Source organism: Myxocyprinus asiaticus, chromosome 35 (genome assembly GCF_019703515.2).
Source record: "Myxocyprinus asiaticus isolate MX2 ecotype Aquarium Trade chromosome 35, UBuf_Myxa_2, whole genome shotgun sequence".
Lineage (NCBI taxonomy): Eukaryota > Metazoa > Chordata > Actinopteri > Cypriniformes > Catostomidae > Myxocyprinus > Myxocyprinus asiaticus.
The window spans coordinates 24,716,969-24,735,005 of record NC_059378.1 but is presented as its reverse complement, the minus strand read 5'-3'; the positions used below and the strand labels follow the sequence as shown (position 1 = coordinate 24,735,005).

The window sequence follows — 18,037 nt, the reverse complement described above, 5'->3', positions numbered from 1 at the left end:
ATATGGAAAAAAAAAAAGTGGCCAAGATATGAGCAAATACTGATAGATCTCATTTTGGGGTAAACTAATTTAGACCATGAATTAGACAGAAGCACTACTAAATATTAATTACAAGGTTTCACATGCAACACTGACAAATTATTCTAATTCCTCAATTTCACAGCTCCGCTAATAAAGGGGCATCCATTCGATTGTGCTTCTCTTGTTAAACGCTGTGTTTACCCTGTGATTGTTAATGTATAAATGTATGCCAGATCCATGAATGCTTGAACGTGTCTTTAACAGGTGCTGTCGGCCAGCTGTGTTTCTGCTTGGACAGCTAATGGCTCTCATTAAGCATACAGGTGGACGGCTAATGACTCTACAAACAACAAGAGATGATGGGAACCGCACAAGCCCAGCCGCCCTCAAATGAGTTTGGGGAACAAGTGGAGCTGAGCAGCCGGTCCGCCCGCCCTGACCGAGTACTTTTTCTCAGCAGCGTATCTCACCTCATCCAGCACAGCCTCTGCCTCCTCTTCGCTCTTCCCCGGGTAACGAATCCGCATCTCCCCGAGTGCCGCCACCGTCTGCTGCATCAGCTCCGCTTCTTGCTCTTTACTCAGCGGGGTCTCCCCCTGCACAAGCACATGCAAAGAAACCACACAATAAGATGAATGTGAGAACGGCGTCTTTTCTCCGCAGTCATCAGGTTCGTTTCGGCCTCTCATAGTCTTGCTGGAAGACATCGCAGCAGTGTGTTCATATGGCAACTGACTGCTCTGTGTGAAAGCGAACAGTGTAGAAAAAAAAACTAGTGCTCTGATGTCTACCTTCTGAATAATGCTTTATAAAATGAGATACAGCTTTATAAAGATAAAACATTTTTTTAAGCCCTAAAAAAAACCTATAAGGTGAACCTCACTTGACAAGAACATGACCAGGTGATATTTCATACTCAAATCAAAAGAAAAAGATAAATTATAATTTGTTTCATTGAAACATCATTTTGTAATTAAGGCTGTCTCAATTGCTTCTGTCTCTTCATATAATCCCAGACTGACTCAATGATGTTGAGATCCAAGATCTGTGGGGTCCATAACATCTGTTGAAGGACTACTTGTTCTACTTCTATTCTATATTATTTGCAAAAGGCATGTTTGGGAATCTAAAATCAATATTTTGACACTAAAGCAGAAGATATAAAATATCAACCTTAAAAGAATACAAGTTAAAGAATACAAGTTATGCTCAATCGACAGCATTTGTGACATAATACTGATTACCAAAAAAATTTATTTTAACTTGCCCCTCCTTTTCTTTTAAAAAACCAAATCACTGGGTTCCAGTGAGGCACTTACAATGGAATTGAATGGGGCCAATCCGTAAATGTTAAAATACTCACTGTTTTAAAAGTATAGCCACAAGACATAATCCATATGCATGTTTACATGATTTTAGTGTAAGTCACTTACTAACCTTTTCTGTGTAAAGTACAATTTTACAACATCATTGCCATGACGATTACTGTCAACAAACCCTAAAACCCCCAAATGACTTTAAAAATGACAATTTCAACCAATTTACAGCTCAAATAATACATGAATTTTAACAGAAAAATTAATGTGTGCTTTTATAAAATTATAAGCTTCACATTTCTGCCTTTAAACCCTCTAAATATTGGCCCCATTATCTTCTATTGTATGTGCTGCAATGTAACTTCCATTTTTGCTTTTTGTAAGAAAAGGGGGGATGAGTTGAAATTATTTTTTGCTTTAATCAACATTATCCCAGCTGTCTCAGGCCGAAGGCAGAGAAAAACCCTGGACAGGTGGCCAGTCCATCACAGGGCTAACACACACAGACATACACATTCACACTCTCACTCTCACCTATGGGCAATTTAGAATTTCCAATTCACTTAACCTGCATGCTTTTGGACCGTGGGGGAAACCAGAGTACCTGGAGGAAACCCACGCAAACACGGGGAGGACATGCGAACTCCACACAGAAAGGCCCTGGGTGAGCTGGGACTAGAACCAGAGACCTTCTTGCTGTGAGGTTACAGTGCTACCTGCAACCCTACATAGGACAAGTGGCTTTAGAAGATAGATAGATGGAAGGAAGGAAGGAAGGAAGGAAGGAAGGAAGGAAGGAAGGAAGAAAGAAAGAAAGAAAGAAAGAAAGAAAGAAAGAAAGAAAGAAAGAAAGAAAGAAAGAAAGAAAGAAAGAAAGGAAGGAAGGAAGGAAGGAAGGAAGGAAGGAAGGAAGGAATTAATTAATTAACATTATGCCACAAATGCTGTCGATTGACCTTAACTTGTATAAAGGACGGAATATTCCTTTAAAACAAATGTTTTTGTGAAACATCTGTTTTTTTGTATTTGGTTTTTTTTTTTTTTTTTTTTTACATTTTGTGGTCACAACATAATTTTCTTACATCCATTTGTGTTATTTAATAGTTTTAATGACTTTACTGTTATTTAGAAATATGGAAATATTAATAAGTAAGAATGAGTAGGTGTGTCCAAACTTTCAACTGGCAGTGTTATGAGCTGGGCATGTTTTCGTTACATTCATCCAACAGAGTCTACATTAACGCCGAATCTTACACAGGCTTAACAGACCCTGAAACTTTGCAAACAGCACAAGTCCTATTAATAGAATGTTTTTATGGAAAGAGCGCATAGCCTAATTACACAAATTATCAGGTTTCGTTATCAGAAAATAAGGCCTTATTAGTGCATAAATTTAATGCTCATGCAGCCTACATACAATCACTCTGAACAAGGCATGTAGCTTTTGTAGACCATCTTGCTAAACACAATATAAAGTCTCATTAAACAGCATAAAACAAAGCAGAAGTGTGTGCTGTATTTACTGATTAATATTCCTTAATGAGAGGTTGAACAAGGGGGAGCACTGGCATTCATGAGATGAATGTGCCCATAAATACAGTCCCAGTTTAACTTTACTATATGAATTTTTCCACAGATATGACAGATTTCTCTCTCTGAGGTGTACCCCAAACGAAAGCATGAGTAGATATAAGACTGTGAGAGTGGAAGAGAAACTATCAGAGGGAGACAGACTATGAAAACATACAAGTGTGAGTGATAGTAAATGTGTGTGGTGGTGAATCTGTATTGTTTGATGGATTGGATCGACTCAGGACAACGATGGGAAAATAAAAATGAAATTTGTCATTTTTACAGGAGAAGCGTTGCCAGATCTTCACTAAATCAGCCCAGTTTTGTGAACATCTGTTCAGACCTCTCTAGAGGACATCTTGGGTAAAGAAAAAGATGGATGCATCTGTGTAAATGTGTGTGTATTAGATTGTGTGTGTGTGTGTGTGTGTGTGTGTGTGTGTGTTCAGGTATATATGGTTTAAGAGGACTATTCACTGGCACTATTCTAGATTATGCATATGTAAATATGCTCTAAACCAAAAGGCTTAAAAAACATACTGAACAATGTTTTTTTGAAAATGTAAAAATGCAGAAAGTTTTCTGAGGGTTAGGTTTAGGGGTAGAGTTAGGGTTAGGGGATAGAATATATAGTTTGTACAGTATAAAATACATTATGGCTATGGAGAGTCCTCGTAAACCACAAATACTAACAATTTTCTTTTGGGTTTCAGTTGGAATTTGAGTGTATATTTTTTATAATTCGTGATGTAGCGTGTATATAACAATGCGCAGTAGTGTCTTTTGCTGTTTCTAAATTCATAAATGTTCATTGTTATATATAGTTTTTATCTGTTATACATAGTTAAATCTAGTTTTCATCTGTTATACATAGTTATATATAGTTTTGACATTATATATGTTATATATCCTCCTGAGACCCGAGCGTGACTGCTGTGTGCATTTTCAATTTCCCTTTTTGATTTGTAACTATAGCACCTAATAAACATGCAATGTTTCATCCAATCGCTGCCAACCATGTTTTTTTTCTCTCTCCCCTTTTCTCCCCAATTTGGAATGCTCAATTCCCAATGCGCTCTAGGTCCTCATGGTGGTGTTGTGACTCACCTCAATCCGGGTGGCGGAGGATGAATCTCAGTTGCCTCCGCGTCTAAGACAGTCAATCCACGCATCTTATCACGTGGCTTGTTGAGTGCGTTACCGCGGAGACATACCGTGTGTGGAGGCTCATGCTATTCTCCACGGCATCCACGCACAACACACCACGCACCCCACCGAGAGCGAGAACCACATTATAGCGACCACGAGGAGGTTAACCCAACCTGACCCTACCCACCCTAGCAACAGGGCAAATTGGTCACTTAGGAAGCCTGACTGGAGTCATTCAGCACACCCTGGATTCAAACTTGTGACTCCAGGTGTGGTACTCAGCATCTTTACTTGCTGAGCTACCCAGGCCCCACCACTGCCAACCATGTTAAAATAAAATTATACATTATAAGTTCTGACTCTAAGTACTGAATACCATTGTTCCATATCTGCCAAACATCTGTTCAAACATTATCTGCAGCCTGAAACTGAACTTTTGATAGGTAGTTTGGATTGAATGCACTTGGCTTCATAGGAAAGTTATAGGATGCTCCCTTGCTCCCTATTTAGTAAATGACTTGAACTTCAGTGTGCTATCTGGTCTAGAACTGTTCGAAATGCACCTTATTTTCATCCTAACTCCAAATAAAGACTCTGAATGCAACATTTGTTTTTCTCAATGTGAAAATGCACAGTAAATATAGGATTTCTAATGAACACCCAGTGCTATTGTCCACTAAATTGTACATTGTGTTTAGCTGTGTGGCGTTTCGCGATACATCGCTCAAATGAAAATAATGGCATATCGGATGAAACTAGAGACACTAATCTTTTGACTCAAACGTGTTTCAATGTAAAAGCTTAATTAGGTTTCTTACCAGATGTAGTTTTGTTGCCATTTCTTCCAAAGACAAACTCCACTGTGATCGGCGCCATGTTGTTTTGTCACATGACGTCGAAAGTGCGTTGAAAGTTTAACCTTTTACTGACAGCCCAGAGTGTCCTGAACTGAGATCAGTTGGTTTAAATGAAATAAAATTATGTGTTGCATATAGCGAAGTCAAAATACAATGTCCATGCATGTGGACACGGGGTCACACGAGTATATAGTTATCATCTAAGAAATAAATAGCTATTTTGCATTTTAGTCAAAATTTGTGATCAAATGTCATAACTTTTGGAAGTCCGATCAAAAAACGAATCACTAAAAACATTTATGAAAGATGTGACAAATCTGGTTGATATTGCTTCCAATTAATTCGTCAAACTGAAAATTCCATGGGTACAAAAATCTGGCAAACTGTGCAGAGCAACTGTGCAGAGCATACCGTAGTGTACTATAGAGGTATGTCATTCTGAATATATCCTATATGTGTACTCTGTGATAGAGAGATGCAACACTTGCCGTATTGGGATGAATGGCACCCAGACTGCTGCTATGTGGAACTCTGTTTGCAGAACTGTTGCGACTGAGCGATTGGGAGCGAGATGCCGTGTGCGGTCGCACTAGGGTCACGGGTGTCACGGCGGACACTGGTTGGGTGGCTGCAGTCAGGGCATTAGATGTGTGAGTGGCTGTTTTTGCCGCAGTCAGAGAGGATATGGAACGCGGACAGGACATGGAACGGCGAATGAGTCCAGAAAGGTTGGGGGAGGAGGAAGGACCTCGCATTGGTTTAGGGGAGGGTTTCCAGTGAACACGACCTAAAATAGAAAACCAAGACATCAGCAAAACATTTGATTTAAATGAAAAGTTCACAAAATATTGTACGTTTGCAATCATTTACTCAACTTAATGTCATTCCTAACCCAAATTTTCTGGAGCTTTCAAGCTTACAGTTGAATGAAAGTGGTCCCAATGATTTGTGCACTTTATAACACTTTTATTGTGCTTTTGTGTTCTTTTTGAAGCTTAAATGCTCAATTCTCCATTCATTGTAATTGCATGGGAAAGAGCAACAAGTAAATTCTAAAAAAATTCTCCTTTTGTGTTTCACGAAAGAATAAGTCATTAATGTTTGGAACAACATGAGGATGAGTAATTGATCAAATTTTCATTTTTGGGTGAACTATTCCATTAAAGATTTAAAACACTTGCTCATCATCCTAGATCACCACAGAAATGAAGTCTAGCATCTGAAATAGCCAACAACCGACAAATAAAAAAAACATTAACTGTGGCTCAAAGACTTTAATTAATCACTACGCCACGTGATCATGTTGCAGGTCTGAGCGCCTGTCAGGTTTCCAACTCAGGATCATAGCGGACAGCACATCCAAACACAAACACACACATACACGATTTTGCAAATTTGAATGACCTCCAGTTTGTGAGCTGGCCAGCAGCATCGCTGTTCCGTCCGTAAACCTTGAGGGAAGGAAGTTGCCAAATGCTGTATTATAGCAGCTTAGCTCAGACCTCTGCAGATGGCCTCAGGATAGTGTGGGGCATAGGGGGCAAACAAAGTCACCCCAGAATGGCCTTACCCCCTCTCCTGCAGCAACCCAATCACTGGCGACCCCTCGCACACTAAATAAAACTGTCAGCTTGCTGGTTTCCATTAGCTTTGTCCCTTTTTCAGTGGCTAGTAGAAAAGTTATGGCTTTAATTGCATCAAGAAGGAATAATCGATGTACTGCACAATCTTTGGTGCTTTGCACTAATAGGGTCAATTTGGTGACCCATCATTTTTTAAAGCAATAAAGGCACAAATGTGATGCTCTTTGGAGTGAGGACTATTATATATGTTAGAAAAACTATTATCTAACATAAAACTAACCTAGCATGAAAAGTTCTAGTTTTAAACAAAAATCACCATTAAAATGGTGATTTTGGCCTGTCCAGTCTCAGAGGTTTTGTCTTTCTCAAGTATACTACTGTTCATTTTGACATTTTATGTATAATTGATATTCATTTTTTAAAAACAATTGTTATTAAAGTAATTTTAATGACCAAAAACACAATATTAATATTACTTTATTTTATTTTATATTGTATTAAATATGTTTACTACATTATTATTAATCTATTACATAATAATAATACTGAAGTAAAGAAATATTTAATACAATTTAAAATAAAAATTATATTATGTTATATATTATGTTTTAAAATATATTATTATATATTAGGGCTTTGAATCGATAAAAAATGTTTAACCAATAAAAAATTAATATTCTTTGATTAATCACAAATAAATTATGCTACATGATACATTACAACAAACATTTAAAAAAATCATCATAAATATATTTACTTTATACTTTGACTCAAAGAACTTGTAAGAAATTGGTTAATCATCATTTATTTTAATTATTTTAATATGAACATATTAATTATTATTATTTATTTATTTATTTATTGCAGATAGAGTTAATTAAACATATTTTATAGTTAATCTTTGATACAAGTATATGTATACATGCCATAAAATCAGTGAACATGTAAGTAAAAGTAATAAAAAATCTTCTGGCTTTTTACAGTGGACTTTTTTTAATAGGATCAAATGGACAGATTCAATTCATATCAAACTTTATAGGAAAAAGAAACTTAAGTGTACATTGCCAGTGCATTATTAGACACTATATATAATTGTTTATGCATTAAACAAAAACTATTAATTGCAAAAATGAATGCATTAAATTTCCCAGCCATATTATATATTCATTAATGATTATGTTTATTTAGTATTTATTGGCAGAAAATAATGAAATCATGCACACATTTGTTTCAAACTGTATTTAGACATGCACAATTTAGGTAACAGGGTTTAAAAATCTCAAAGCTTATATAAAATAAAAAGAAAATAAAACATAATATATAATGTTTAGTTCGACCTATTGAGGTGGACAAACAACTTTTCTGAAGGTTAAACACATCCTTGCACTGACTCTTTGTTGAAAAAAAAAAACAAGTTAAAGAGTTTCAAGTCCTATTCTGCACCACTTTCGTGAAAAGTGGTCTGAGCAATGCTAATAAAATGTCACATGGTGTAATAGTGTAAGCAGCTTCCAAACTAGAATAAAAGAAAAAGGCTTATGCGCAGGATGTTTGAGCTGATGGACCCCAAGGAACACTTGGCTTCTAAAACAGCTCTACCTTAAAACACAAACATTTTCTGGGGCTTGTTTGCACAGTTTTCAAGCTACACCAATAGTGCTTCTGTGAACTTCTCCCTAACCTTTGCTTTCCCCAAGCTGAGTCCCCAGTCTCCCTTTAAACCAGTGGACTGAAACATCAGAAAAGCTCATTAAAGCCGCAACGCATGAGAGCCGGGGGACCTCTCACGACATCACCTGCTGTAGCCAGCCAGTTGAATTAAGAGCCACCGCACCAGGCCAGCAAATACAATGACCCTAATTAAAAAGATGGATTTTCTCTGTTTCATGTATTAATTAGGTAAACAAATGCATTATTGCAGATTTACATCTGTAATTTAGCTAGGGCTAGGCAAACGGCACTGAAGATTTAATGCACCTGGGCAGAAAGAAAAAGCTGCTTAAAAGTTTAAGTAATAAGCAGCTTTTTTAGTCATCTAGAATACATTCAGGGACAGATAAAAGTAACAAGCTACTTTTTCAAGCAATAGCAGTGTAGCTTTACAAAAATGTACAAAACAAAGTGGTTACATGCAGTTGGTACCTTAAAGGAATAGTACACCCAAAAATGAAAATGCTGTCATTATTTACTTACTCTAATGTTGCTCCAAAGTCACATGATTTGCTTTAATTCTTGGAATACAAATGGTGAATTTTTAAAAAGCCTTTACAGCATTTATTTGCCATATAATGCAAGTGGAGAGTGAAAAAAACAACAACAATAAAATAACAGTAAAATAATTGATACAACATGAATAAAACAAATTAATAAAGTGCTGAAATCAAATATGGCGGCTACGTCGATAACATCAAACCTCACTGGTTCTCAGTCCCGTTCCCAAACATCATGATGTCATGTAACAAGAACCAATGAGGTTTGATGTAATCGACATAGCCGCCATATTTGATTTCAGACTTTAATCAATTTTTTGTTTTTAAAGTCAAAAACAGCTTAAATTAAATTGTTCATTGCATAAAGTGATCTTATTGTTTTAGAACACTTGGAATATAGTGCATCAGTCATATGGATTAGTTTTACTGTGGTTTTATGGTGTTTTTTTGTTTTTGTTTTTCAAGCTTGACAGACCAGAGCCACTATTCACTTGCATTATATGGCAAATAAACCCTGTGAAGACTTTCACCATTTGTTTTCTACAGAAGAAAATCTTACAGGTTTGGAGCGACATTACTTTGAGTACATAATAACATAAGTTTCATTTTTGTGTGAACTGTTATTTTAATACGTTCGCAATTACTGGAAAATGAGTTTTTCACAAAGAGCAATTTCTAGCAAATTAAATATTTTTAGCATAAATAGAAACATTTATTTTCAGTATAGAAATTCCCATTACTTTTCCATGATGTTTTAAGATGTTATACATTTTATGACTTTTCCAGGCCAGGAAATCACAATTTTAAAATTCCCTGATATTTCCAGGTTTTCTATGGCCATCGAAACCCTGTAAGGTGCCTTCTTGTTTTATTGGTGGATTTTGGTGTTAACTAATCTGTTTAAATGCTGTTTAATGCGGTCATCCTGATTATTATAGTTATATATTTAAAAAGAAATACATTTTCTAAGTTGGCTACTTTTTTTAAATGGTAACTTGACTGCAGATTAACTATAGTAGCTTCACCAACACTCCCGTCCGTCTACCCTAAGAGGCCCGCCTACAGGTGATAAAAAGCATCCCAGACCACCTTACATCACAGGCCCAAGGAGAGGAGCAGAATGATACTCACTGGAGCGTTCAGGGCGATTTAGTTTCTCCTGTGTAATACTGCTGCTTTCATCCTCTCCATCAGCATCTGAGATAGAGCTGCTATCGCTGCAGCTTCCTGAAGAGTCCTGGGTGTCTCTGTGCCCCCTGGGTGATGGGCTGCTCTCAGGCATGGAGGACAAGACCTACAAGCACATCCAAAAGGAGATATCATGTGAGAAGACAATAGAAAAATGTCAGTTCTGCAGCCTTCAACACAATTCCAATGAACTTTTGACACTGTGTCAGTGATGCACGTTTGACGAAGCGAGTCTTGATTAATATCCATAACATTTACGGTGCAGTGAAGGCCACTTATGGCCCAAGATCCCACACTGTCTGCCCTCTGAGAACCCCTGATAAACTGACCCCTATTAAGGACCAAACAGCCATTGTCCAAAGATGGGACCTGTTCTATTAAATCAGCAGGTCACAGTTGATCTCACAGAACTACCAACTCTACCAAGCATACAGAGTCTTGATCTCCCACCTTCCTTCTCTGGTGCATGGTGCCATCAAGGAAGTCCACTGGCCCTGACTCCATCCCTGCTGAGCTTCTAAAGGAAGCGGGATACCTCTGCACAAGAGCAATCCAACAGTTCATCACCCTTGTGTGGCAGCAAGAAAGTGTCCCCCAACAATGGAGGGATGCATGTATTGTCACAATTTAAAAAAACAAGGGTGACAGATCCATCTGCGAAAACAGCAGCGGTATCTCACTCCTCTCTGCTGCAGGCAAAGTCCTGGTGAAGGTCATGCTCCACCAGCTTGTCAACACCATCTCTGAAAACCTAATACCTGAATCCCAATGCAGATTCAGAGCAGGTTGAAGCAGAGTGGACATGATATTCACTTCATGCCAGCTGCAGGAGAAATGTCGTGAACAACACAAGAATCTGTGCCTTTGTGGACCTTTCCAAGGCATTTGACACTGTACATCGTGACCTCTTAAGGAAAGTGCTCCTGCAGTTTGGATGCCCCACAAAGTTCACTACCATCTTGCGGCAATTTCATGACGGGATGATGGCCAAAGTGACACTTGGTGGACTGGAGTCTGCTCCCTTCACATTAGGCACAGGTGTGAGGCAGGACTGTGTTCTCACACCAGTCCTATTTAACATTTTCGTACTGTGTGTTACAACACTGCTGCACAAGGATGTGTAGGAAGAAAGTGGGATGACCATGGCCTACAGATTGGATGGGAACCTCTTTAACATCAGGAGGTTCCAGGCAGCGACCAAGCTCCAGTTAGTCCATGTGCTGGAACTTCAGTATGCGGATGACTGTCCCATAGTATCCTCACCCCAGAAGCCCTACAGTCCACTCTCACAGCTGCTGTCAGAGCATATAGCAGGATGGGACTATCTGTGAACATCATGAAAAAAGAAGTCCTCTGTCAATGGTCATCGGACCCCCCACAAGAACCACCAGTGTTCTTCATCGCAGACTCCCCCCTCAATGTCGTACCACACTTCAAATACCTTGGCAGTTACCTATCCAACGACTGTAGCATGGATAAAGACATTCAGCACAGGATCAAGCAGGCCTCATTATCCTTTGGAAAATTAAGCAGAATGGTATTCAGCAACAGAAACCTCCATCTTTACACCAAGATTGCTGTCTACCAGGCAATCTGCATCTCCACCCTCCTCTACGGAAGTGAAACCTGGACCATCTACACTCGCCACCAAAAGAAGTTGGAATCTTTCAACATTAAGTGCATGAAGCGCATCTTAAAAGTGACCTGGCAAGACCATGTGCCACATACTAATATCCTGCAAAAAATGAACTGCCGGAGCATAGAAGCGACCATAATGCTTAACCAACTAAGATGGCTTGGCTATGTCATCAGGATGCCAGCTACTTAACTGCCACGCAAAGCATTGTATGGTCAACTACATCTTGGCCGCCGTTCTGCTGGAGGTCAAAAAAGAGGCTGAAGGACCAGCTAAAAGCCGGTCTCAAGAAGTGTGGGATACAGCCTACATCTCTAGAGGCTACTGCTGTGGAATGCACTGTCTGGTGGCAACTCTGTCACCAAGGAGTGCAAATGGCTGAGGACAGGAGAACCGAACATCGCCTGGCTAAAATGCAGAAGAGGAAGATGACCATGTCTGCACCTGCTCCCCCAAGACACCCGGGACAGGTTTTCACGTGCCCTGTCGCAAAAGACAGTGTGCATCCTGCATTGGACTACACAGTCATCAAAGAACCCACAAACAGCAACAGAAGTCATCATCGGTCACGATGGACTACCAAAGAAGAAGAAGATGCACGCCTGACGAAGCGAATCTTGATTAATGTCACTGCAGAAACATGTTCATTTACTCTGAAGAACATGCATGCATGTCTGGGGAATTAATCTATTATGTACTTCAAGAAGAATCGAACAATGAATTGAATATCTGTCCCACACTTGGAAAGAACTGACTATCAATCTCATGAACGGATTAATTTAACCTTTTCAACCACAATTCTACTCAACACTCTTTCCAAATTAACACTTTGGATGTAATCACAAGCAGAGCTTTGAAAGAAATCACCCAGAATAAAAAGAAAAGATAGATAAAAAAGGAAAAAAGAAACATGGAGACAGAAAGAGCATGGCTGATGTGCAGTAGCCCCAAAAAAGTATTTGGACACTTTTGGATCTTTAAGTCACACTTGAAAATGTATGAATTTCACTGCATTAGACAACAAAATATCAGTGGCATCTGAAAACATATGATGCTAAAGCTTTCCTCAGAACTAACTTCATTTTCCTGAGCCATTTTTGCAACTGGTCCCAAGATGATTTTTAGTGGATGTAAGAAGTCAGTCCCCCTCAAGTTTACACAGGTGTCCTAACAGAGTAACCACAGTGGTCCATTACCATTTCATGACCAGAATGTGTTCAAATAATTTCTGTCTTCATTTTTAACAATATATCTAATTTTTTAAATCATTAGAAACCTAACAAACTTTTTTATTTTGCATAATGCTTTACTAGATAAAAATGCAATTGTGCACTATTTCTTTAAAATAAATGCCACTTACAGTAGTTTAATATTTTCATAAATAAACCATAAACATTGATACATTTGATACCGTGTCCAAACTTTAGGGCCACTGTATACCTCACTTTTTATTGTAGTGGCTCTCCTTGGCATCTTTAAGAGGAAATGCTTGTGACTATTACAATTGCTTAATTTCTATCTTGTCTGATTATTCCAGATGGCCCCATAATGGTGCTCTAAGACTGTTTCTATCCATCAGAGCAGATAGTGGTGTCTGCAAAACCTTTGGAGAAGGAGAAATTAAACATACTCTCTACTAAGTCAAAAGTGAACCATAAAATTTCAAGCCAAATAGTACCTGTAATTGCAGCTATCCCCAATATAGGCTTAATATGGTTGAAATTTATCCCCTATCCTGTGATCCTCAACACGTGAACTCTTTCAGATAGAGAGAGTGTGTGTGTGTGTGTGTGTGTGTGTACCTTAGGTCCTTTCTGTTTAGAGGTTTTTCCCATCAGTTTCTCATCGTCCAGTTCACACTGCTCCAGCAGGTCAAGGATATCTTCCTCCTGCAAAACGGGTCACAAACAAACAGAATCAGAGTCAGAATCAGATCCACAAAGAGAATCAGATTCAGAGGCAGGCCTACAAACAGAATTAGATTCAGAATCAAACCCACTTACATAATTAGATTAAAAATCTAACCAACTTACAAAGTCAGAGTTAGAATCAGACACCCCAAAAAAATCAGAGTCAGAATCAGACCAACAAACCAATTCAGATTCAGAAACAGACCCACAAACACAATCAGATTCAGAATCATTCGTACAAACACAATCAGAGAAAGAATCAGACCCACTAACAGAATCAGAGTGAGAATCAGACCCACAAACAGAATCAAATTCAGAATCAGACTCACAAACAGAATCAGATTCAGACTCACAAACCAAATCAGATTCAGAATCAGACCCACAAACAGAATCAAATTCAGACTCACAAACCTAATCAGATTCAGAATCAGACCCAAAGACAGATTCAGTAGTTCGTATGTTAATGTAATTTTGTGTTGAAGCAGTAAAGGTATTTGGCTTGCTGTCCGTATACTGGAGGGCTCAGAGCTCGAGACTCGACTCGAAAGTGAGCACTAGTTGGTCGTGCTGTGTTCGAAAGGGAGGGCTCACACTGCGATTCGAATGGGAGACTGCTTTATAGAGAGAGAGTGCTCACGGCATTCGAACGGGTAAGCCCAGCAAGCAGTCGAATCGGGGAGAATGAGAACGAGAGTTGGTCAAGCTGCGTTCGAAAGGGAGGGCTCACACTGCGATTCAAACGGGAGACTGCTCTATTGAGAGAGAGAGAGAGCTCACAGCATTCGAACGGGTAAGCCCAGCAAGCAATCGAACAGGGAAAATGAGCACGAGAGTTGGTCATGCTGCGTTCGAAAGGGAGGGCTCACAATGCGATTCGAACGGGAGACTGCTCTATAGAGAGAGAGAGCTCATGGCATTCGAACGGGTAAGCCCAGCAAGCAATCGAAAGGGGAAGGTGAAAATGAGAGTTGGCTCGCACTGCGTTCGAAAGGGAGGGCTCACACTGCAATTCAAATGGGAGACTGCTCTATAAAGAGAGAGGGCTCACAGCATTCCAACGGGTAAGCCCAACAAGCAATCGAATGGGGAAGGTGAGAATGAGAGTTGGCTTGCGCTGCATTCGAAAGGGAAGGCTCACACTGCGATTAGAGCGGGAGACTGCTCTATAGAGAGAGAGTGCTCATGGCATTCGAACAGGTAAGCCCAGCAAGCAAACGAACGGAGAGAATGAGAACGAGAGGAACGGGGCTTGTTTGCAGAGGTAGCCTCACTCAATAGACTACCCACAGATAGGGAAATATTGTGCTTTGAGAAGAGGAGGTGGTGACCGCTATCTCCTGTAATGCTAGCTGCAGCTGCTGAGAAGCGAAGACAAAAAGGCTTTGGCAGAAGCATGGTAAAATGCTGATGCAGCAGTAGAGTAAAGTGGGTCTCCTGTGGGAGCAGAGTTTAAACCACTGCTGCGGCAGTGGATTGAGTGTTTGGGGGCATAGTGAAGGAGCTTCTGTGGGAGCGCTGCTGTTCCCATTGCTGTAGATGCACTTCTATGAAAGTATGGAACTTAGACATTGAAAGCGCCTGTGGAGAAAATATCAACAACTGTGTATACACATTTGGTATGGGTGGGGCACTCTTGCTGTGGTATCGAGTAGGGCACAAAAGACTTCATTATATTTATTAACACCTGTAGGGGAGCAAATGGTTAGTTAGGAATACGTAAATGTATTACCTTTATGTAAGTCTGTAAGGGAAGCAAAATTTAGTTATGGAAAACGTGTCAATTACGTTCATATGCAGCTTTGAGGAAAGCAAAAATTTTGTTAAGAATACAACTTTATAACATTTGTCATGGTGGGGCACTATTGCTGCAGTATCAAGTAGGGCACAAAAGACTTCATTAGATTCATCAACACCTGTAAAGGAAGCAAAGGTTAGTTTGTACTTACCTGTAGGGGGAGCAAATGGTCAGTTAGGAATATGTTAATTTATTACCTTTATATATGTCTGTAAGGGAAGCAGAAGGTTAGTTATGGAAAATGTGTCAATTACGTTTATATGCAGCTTTGAGGGAAGCGAAAGGTTAGTTAAGAATACAACTTTATTACGTTTGTCATGGCAGGGCACTGCTGCGGCAGTATCAAAATGCGAAAGGGGTGATGCTGTGGCATAATCGAGAGTATGCGGTCAATGCTGCAGCAGTATCGAGCATGGGCGGGCACTGCAGCACATTCTCTGGTGGAACACTGTGGCTGCAGTATCAAATAGGGCACACATGGTTTATCACATTGAGGCACACCTTATTGTGTGCCGGGCTCATTTCAACCATGAGCAAAGGAAATGCCAATGCCAAGGTAAATGGGAAAAGCTAAAAGGCTCTTAAGATTACTGCACCACCACTGCACTCATATAGGAGAACTCATATGGAATTAATGACATGAAATCTCACACTGCATTCGAATGGGAGAGCCCACCCTGTGATTCGAAAGGGAGAGCCTGCATTGTGATCAAACAGGAGGGCCAACACTGCGATTCAAATGGGAGAGCCTGCGACCAATGCGCTGAGGCTCACACTGCATTCGAAAGGAGAGCCCACACTGCAATTCGATGGGATAGCCTGCATAGCGTACGAACGGGAGGGTCCACACTGCATTCGAATGGCGGGTGGTGCAGGGTAAATAAACTTGCTGAATTGCGGTTTGTGATGGTATATATTTATGAGCTGTGCACCTAGAGTTTTAATAAGAGGAAACATAAGAGGAAACAGGAAACATGATTGCAGTGTTATGGGAGATTTAATGGCACAGCCTGAAAGGTTCCGCAGTTGCAGCACCTGGAAAACACATTTGCACTGCTTTGCGGTGTTGTGGAAGTGTGTCGCATGGTCCGAAGGACACCGCAGTTGCGGCACCTGTACAGCACATTTGCGCTGCTTTGAGGTGTGGAGGGAGTTTGTCTATTGGTCCGAAGGACACCGCAGTTGCGGCACCTGTACAGCACGTTTGCGCTGCTTTGCGGTGTCATGGGAGTTTGTTGCATGACCCAAAAGACGCCGCAGTTGTGGCACGTGGACAGCACATTTGTGCTGCTTAGGGATGTTTTGAGCCAGAGGCCAATCAGTTGTGTTTTGAGCCAATCAGTTGTGCTTTCTTAACTAAAATGGTTGCCATCTTTGGCTCCTCAGTAGGTAATGGTGAAGTCTTGCAAAGACTGTGAGAGGTAAACCTGCGCACAATCCAGTGTCAGGAATTTAAATGGGCTCTCGCAGAGACCTGCTGGAAGTAATATTGGTGAGACTCTGCGGAAGGTGCAATTTCAGGCGTTGCTGTAGAAAAGACAAAATAATCATATTTAGGTGAAATTTTAGAAAAAAATGTGCTAGGGAATACAGTACATCTTCATAAACAATGTGAAAAAAATAGCATAAAATGACCTGAGAAAATAGCTTTGGCTCTGTACTGCATACAGATATGCATGGACTTGCAATTACCATTGAATGATTCACTTTAGGCCATTTGCTCATTAGGAGTATAACTGTCACCTGTAGTACAATATACATCTTGTATAGGAAATGCATCGCATAGCAATAGGTGTGAATTATCTAGAAATGCGTTGAGTTGCAGCTCTGCACTGCATACAGAAATGCAAGAGAAATGTGCAGGGAAATACAGTACATCTTAATAAACAATGTGAAAAACAGCATAAAATTATCTGACAAATAAGAGCTTTGGCTCTGTACTGCATGCAGATATGCAGGAGAATGGACTTGCAATCATTACTGAAGGATACCTTGTGGTCATTCGCTCCTTAGGAGTATGACTGCCCCCTGTTGTACAATATACGTCAATAATGCTGAGAGTGAGCGAGACGTGTTGCGGGATGTTTATGAATGAGTTGGGACGCGGCGCATGATCCGCCTCTTGCGGAGCCGAATTCGGCTCGTGTCTGTTCAGACAGAGGCCGTGTATAACTGCAGTGTGCTGTAGAATGGTCAGAGTGAGTGCTGCACGGCAGCGAGCTTGCATTAAATTGTCTAAAGATTCAGAAAAAGACCCACAAACCAAATCAGATTCAGAATCAGACCCACAAACAGAATCAGATTCAGACTCACAAACCTAATCACTCCAGACTGCGACTAAAATGGTCACAAATGCAACCAAAAATAATTGATTGTGACAATAATTTAAAATCTAGTCGCCAATGGCGACAGTCGGTTTGTGTGCGTTCATATGCTGTTTCATCAGATATCATCTTGTGAGTTACTGAATACATTTTTAGAATGCGCACAACCAGTGTGTCTCGTGACACTTTTCACCCGTTCTGTTTCTGAAGAGCTAACTGAACCGCACGCAACAACAATAACCCCAGCGCAAGAGAGTCATGAACAAATTACTCTTTTGAACCGGGTCTTTTTCATGAATCACCCGAAAAGAACTGAGGGTTTGAACTCAGGATCTCAGGTTAGCAGTTTGAATCAGATTTACTTTCTCAGCGAATCAGCCGTCAGTGAACTCACAACTGGGAGTGCAGACATTTCAAAATCAGAGTCCCATGTGTATTTCAGGCTTCTTTATAATCAAAAGTCACGTATTGTATAC

General features: G+C 40.0%; 1 protein-coding gene across 3 annotated transcripts in view; it reads right to left on the bottom strand.

Annotated features, from left to right (window-relative positions):
- The window catches only part of ttll7 (tubulin tyrosine ligase-like family, member 7), a 150,221-nt gene that overhangs the window by 42,746 nt on the left and 89,438 nt on the right, over positions 1-18,037 (bottom strand). For all 3 annotated transcript variants that reach the window (XM_051673258.1, XM_051673260.1, XM_051673259.1), the window contains exons 14-17: positions 13,335-13,421; positions 9,840-10,002; positions 5,404-5,702; positions 492-617 (exon numbers count right to left, since the gene is read on the bottom strand). In XM_051673258.1, coding sequence (XP_051529218.1) covers positions 492-617; positions 5,404-5,702; positions 9,840-10,002; positions 13,335-13,421 — 675 coding nt within the window. The remainder of the gene's footprint in view (positions 1-491; positions 618-5,403; positions 5,703-9,839; positions 10,003-13,334; positions 13,422-18,037) is intronic.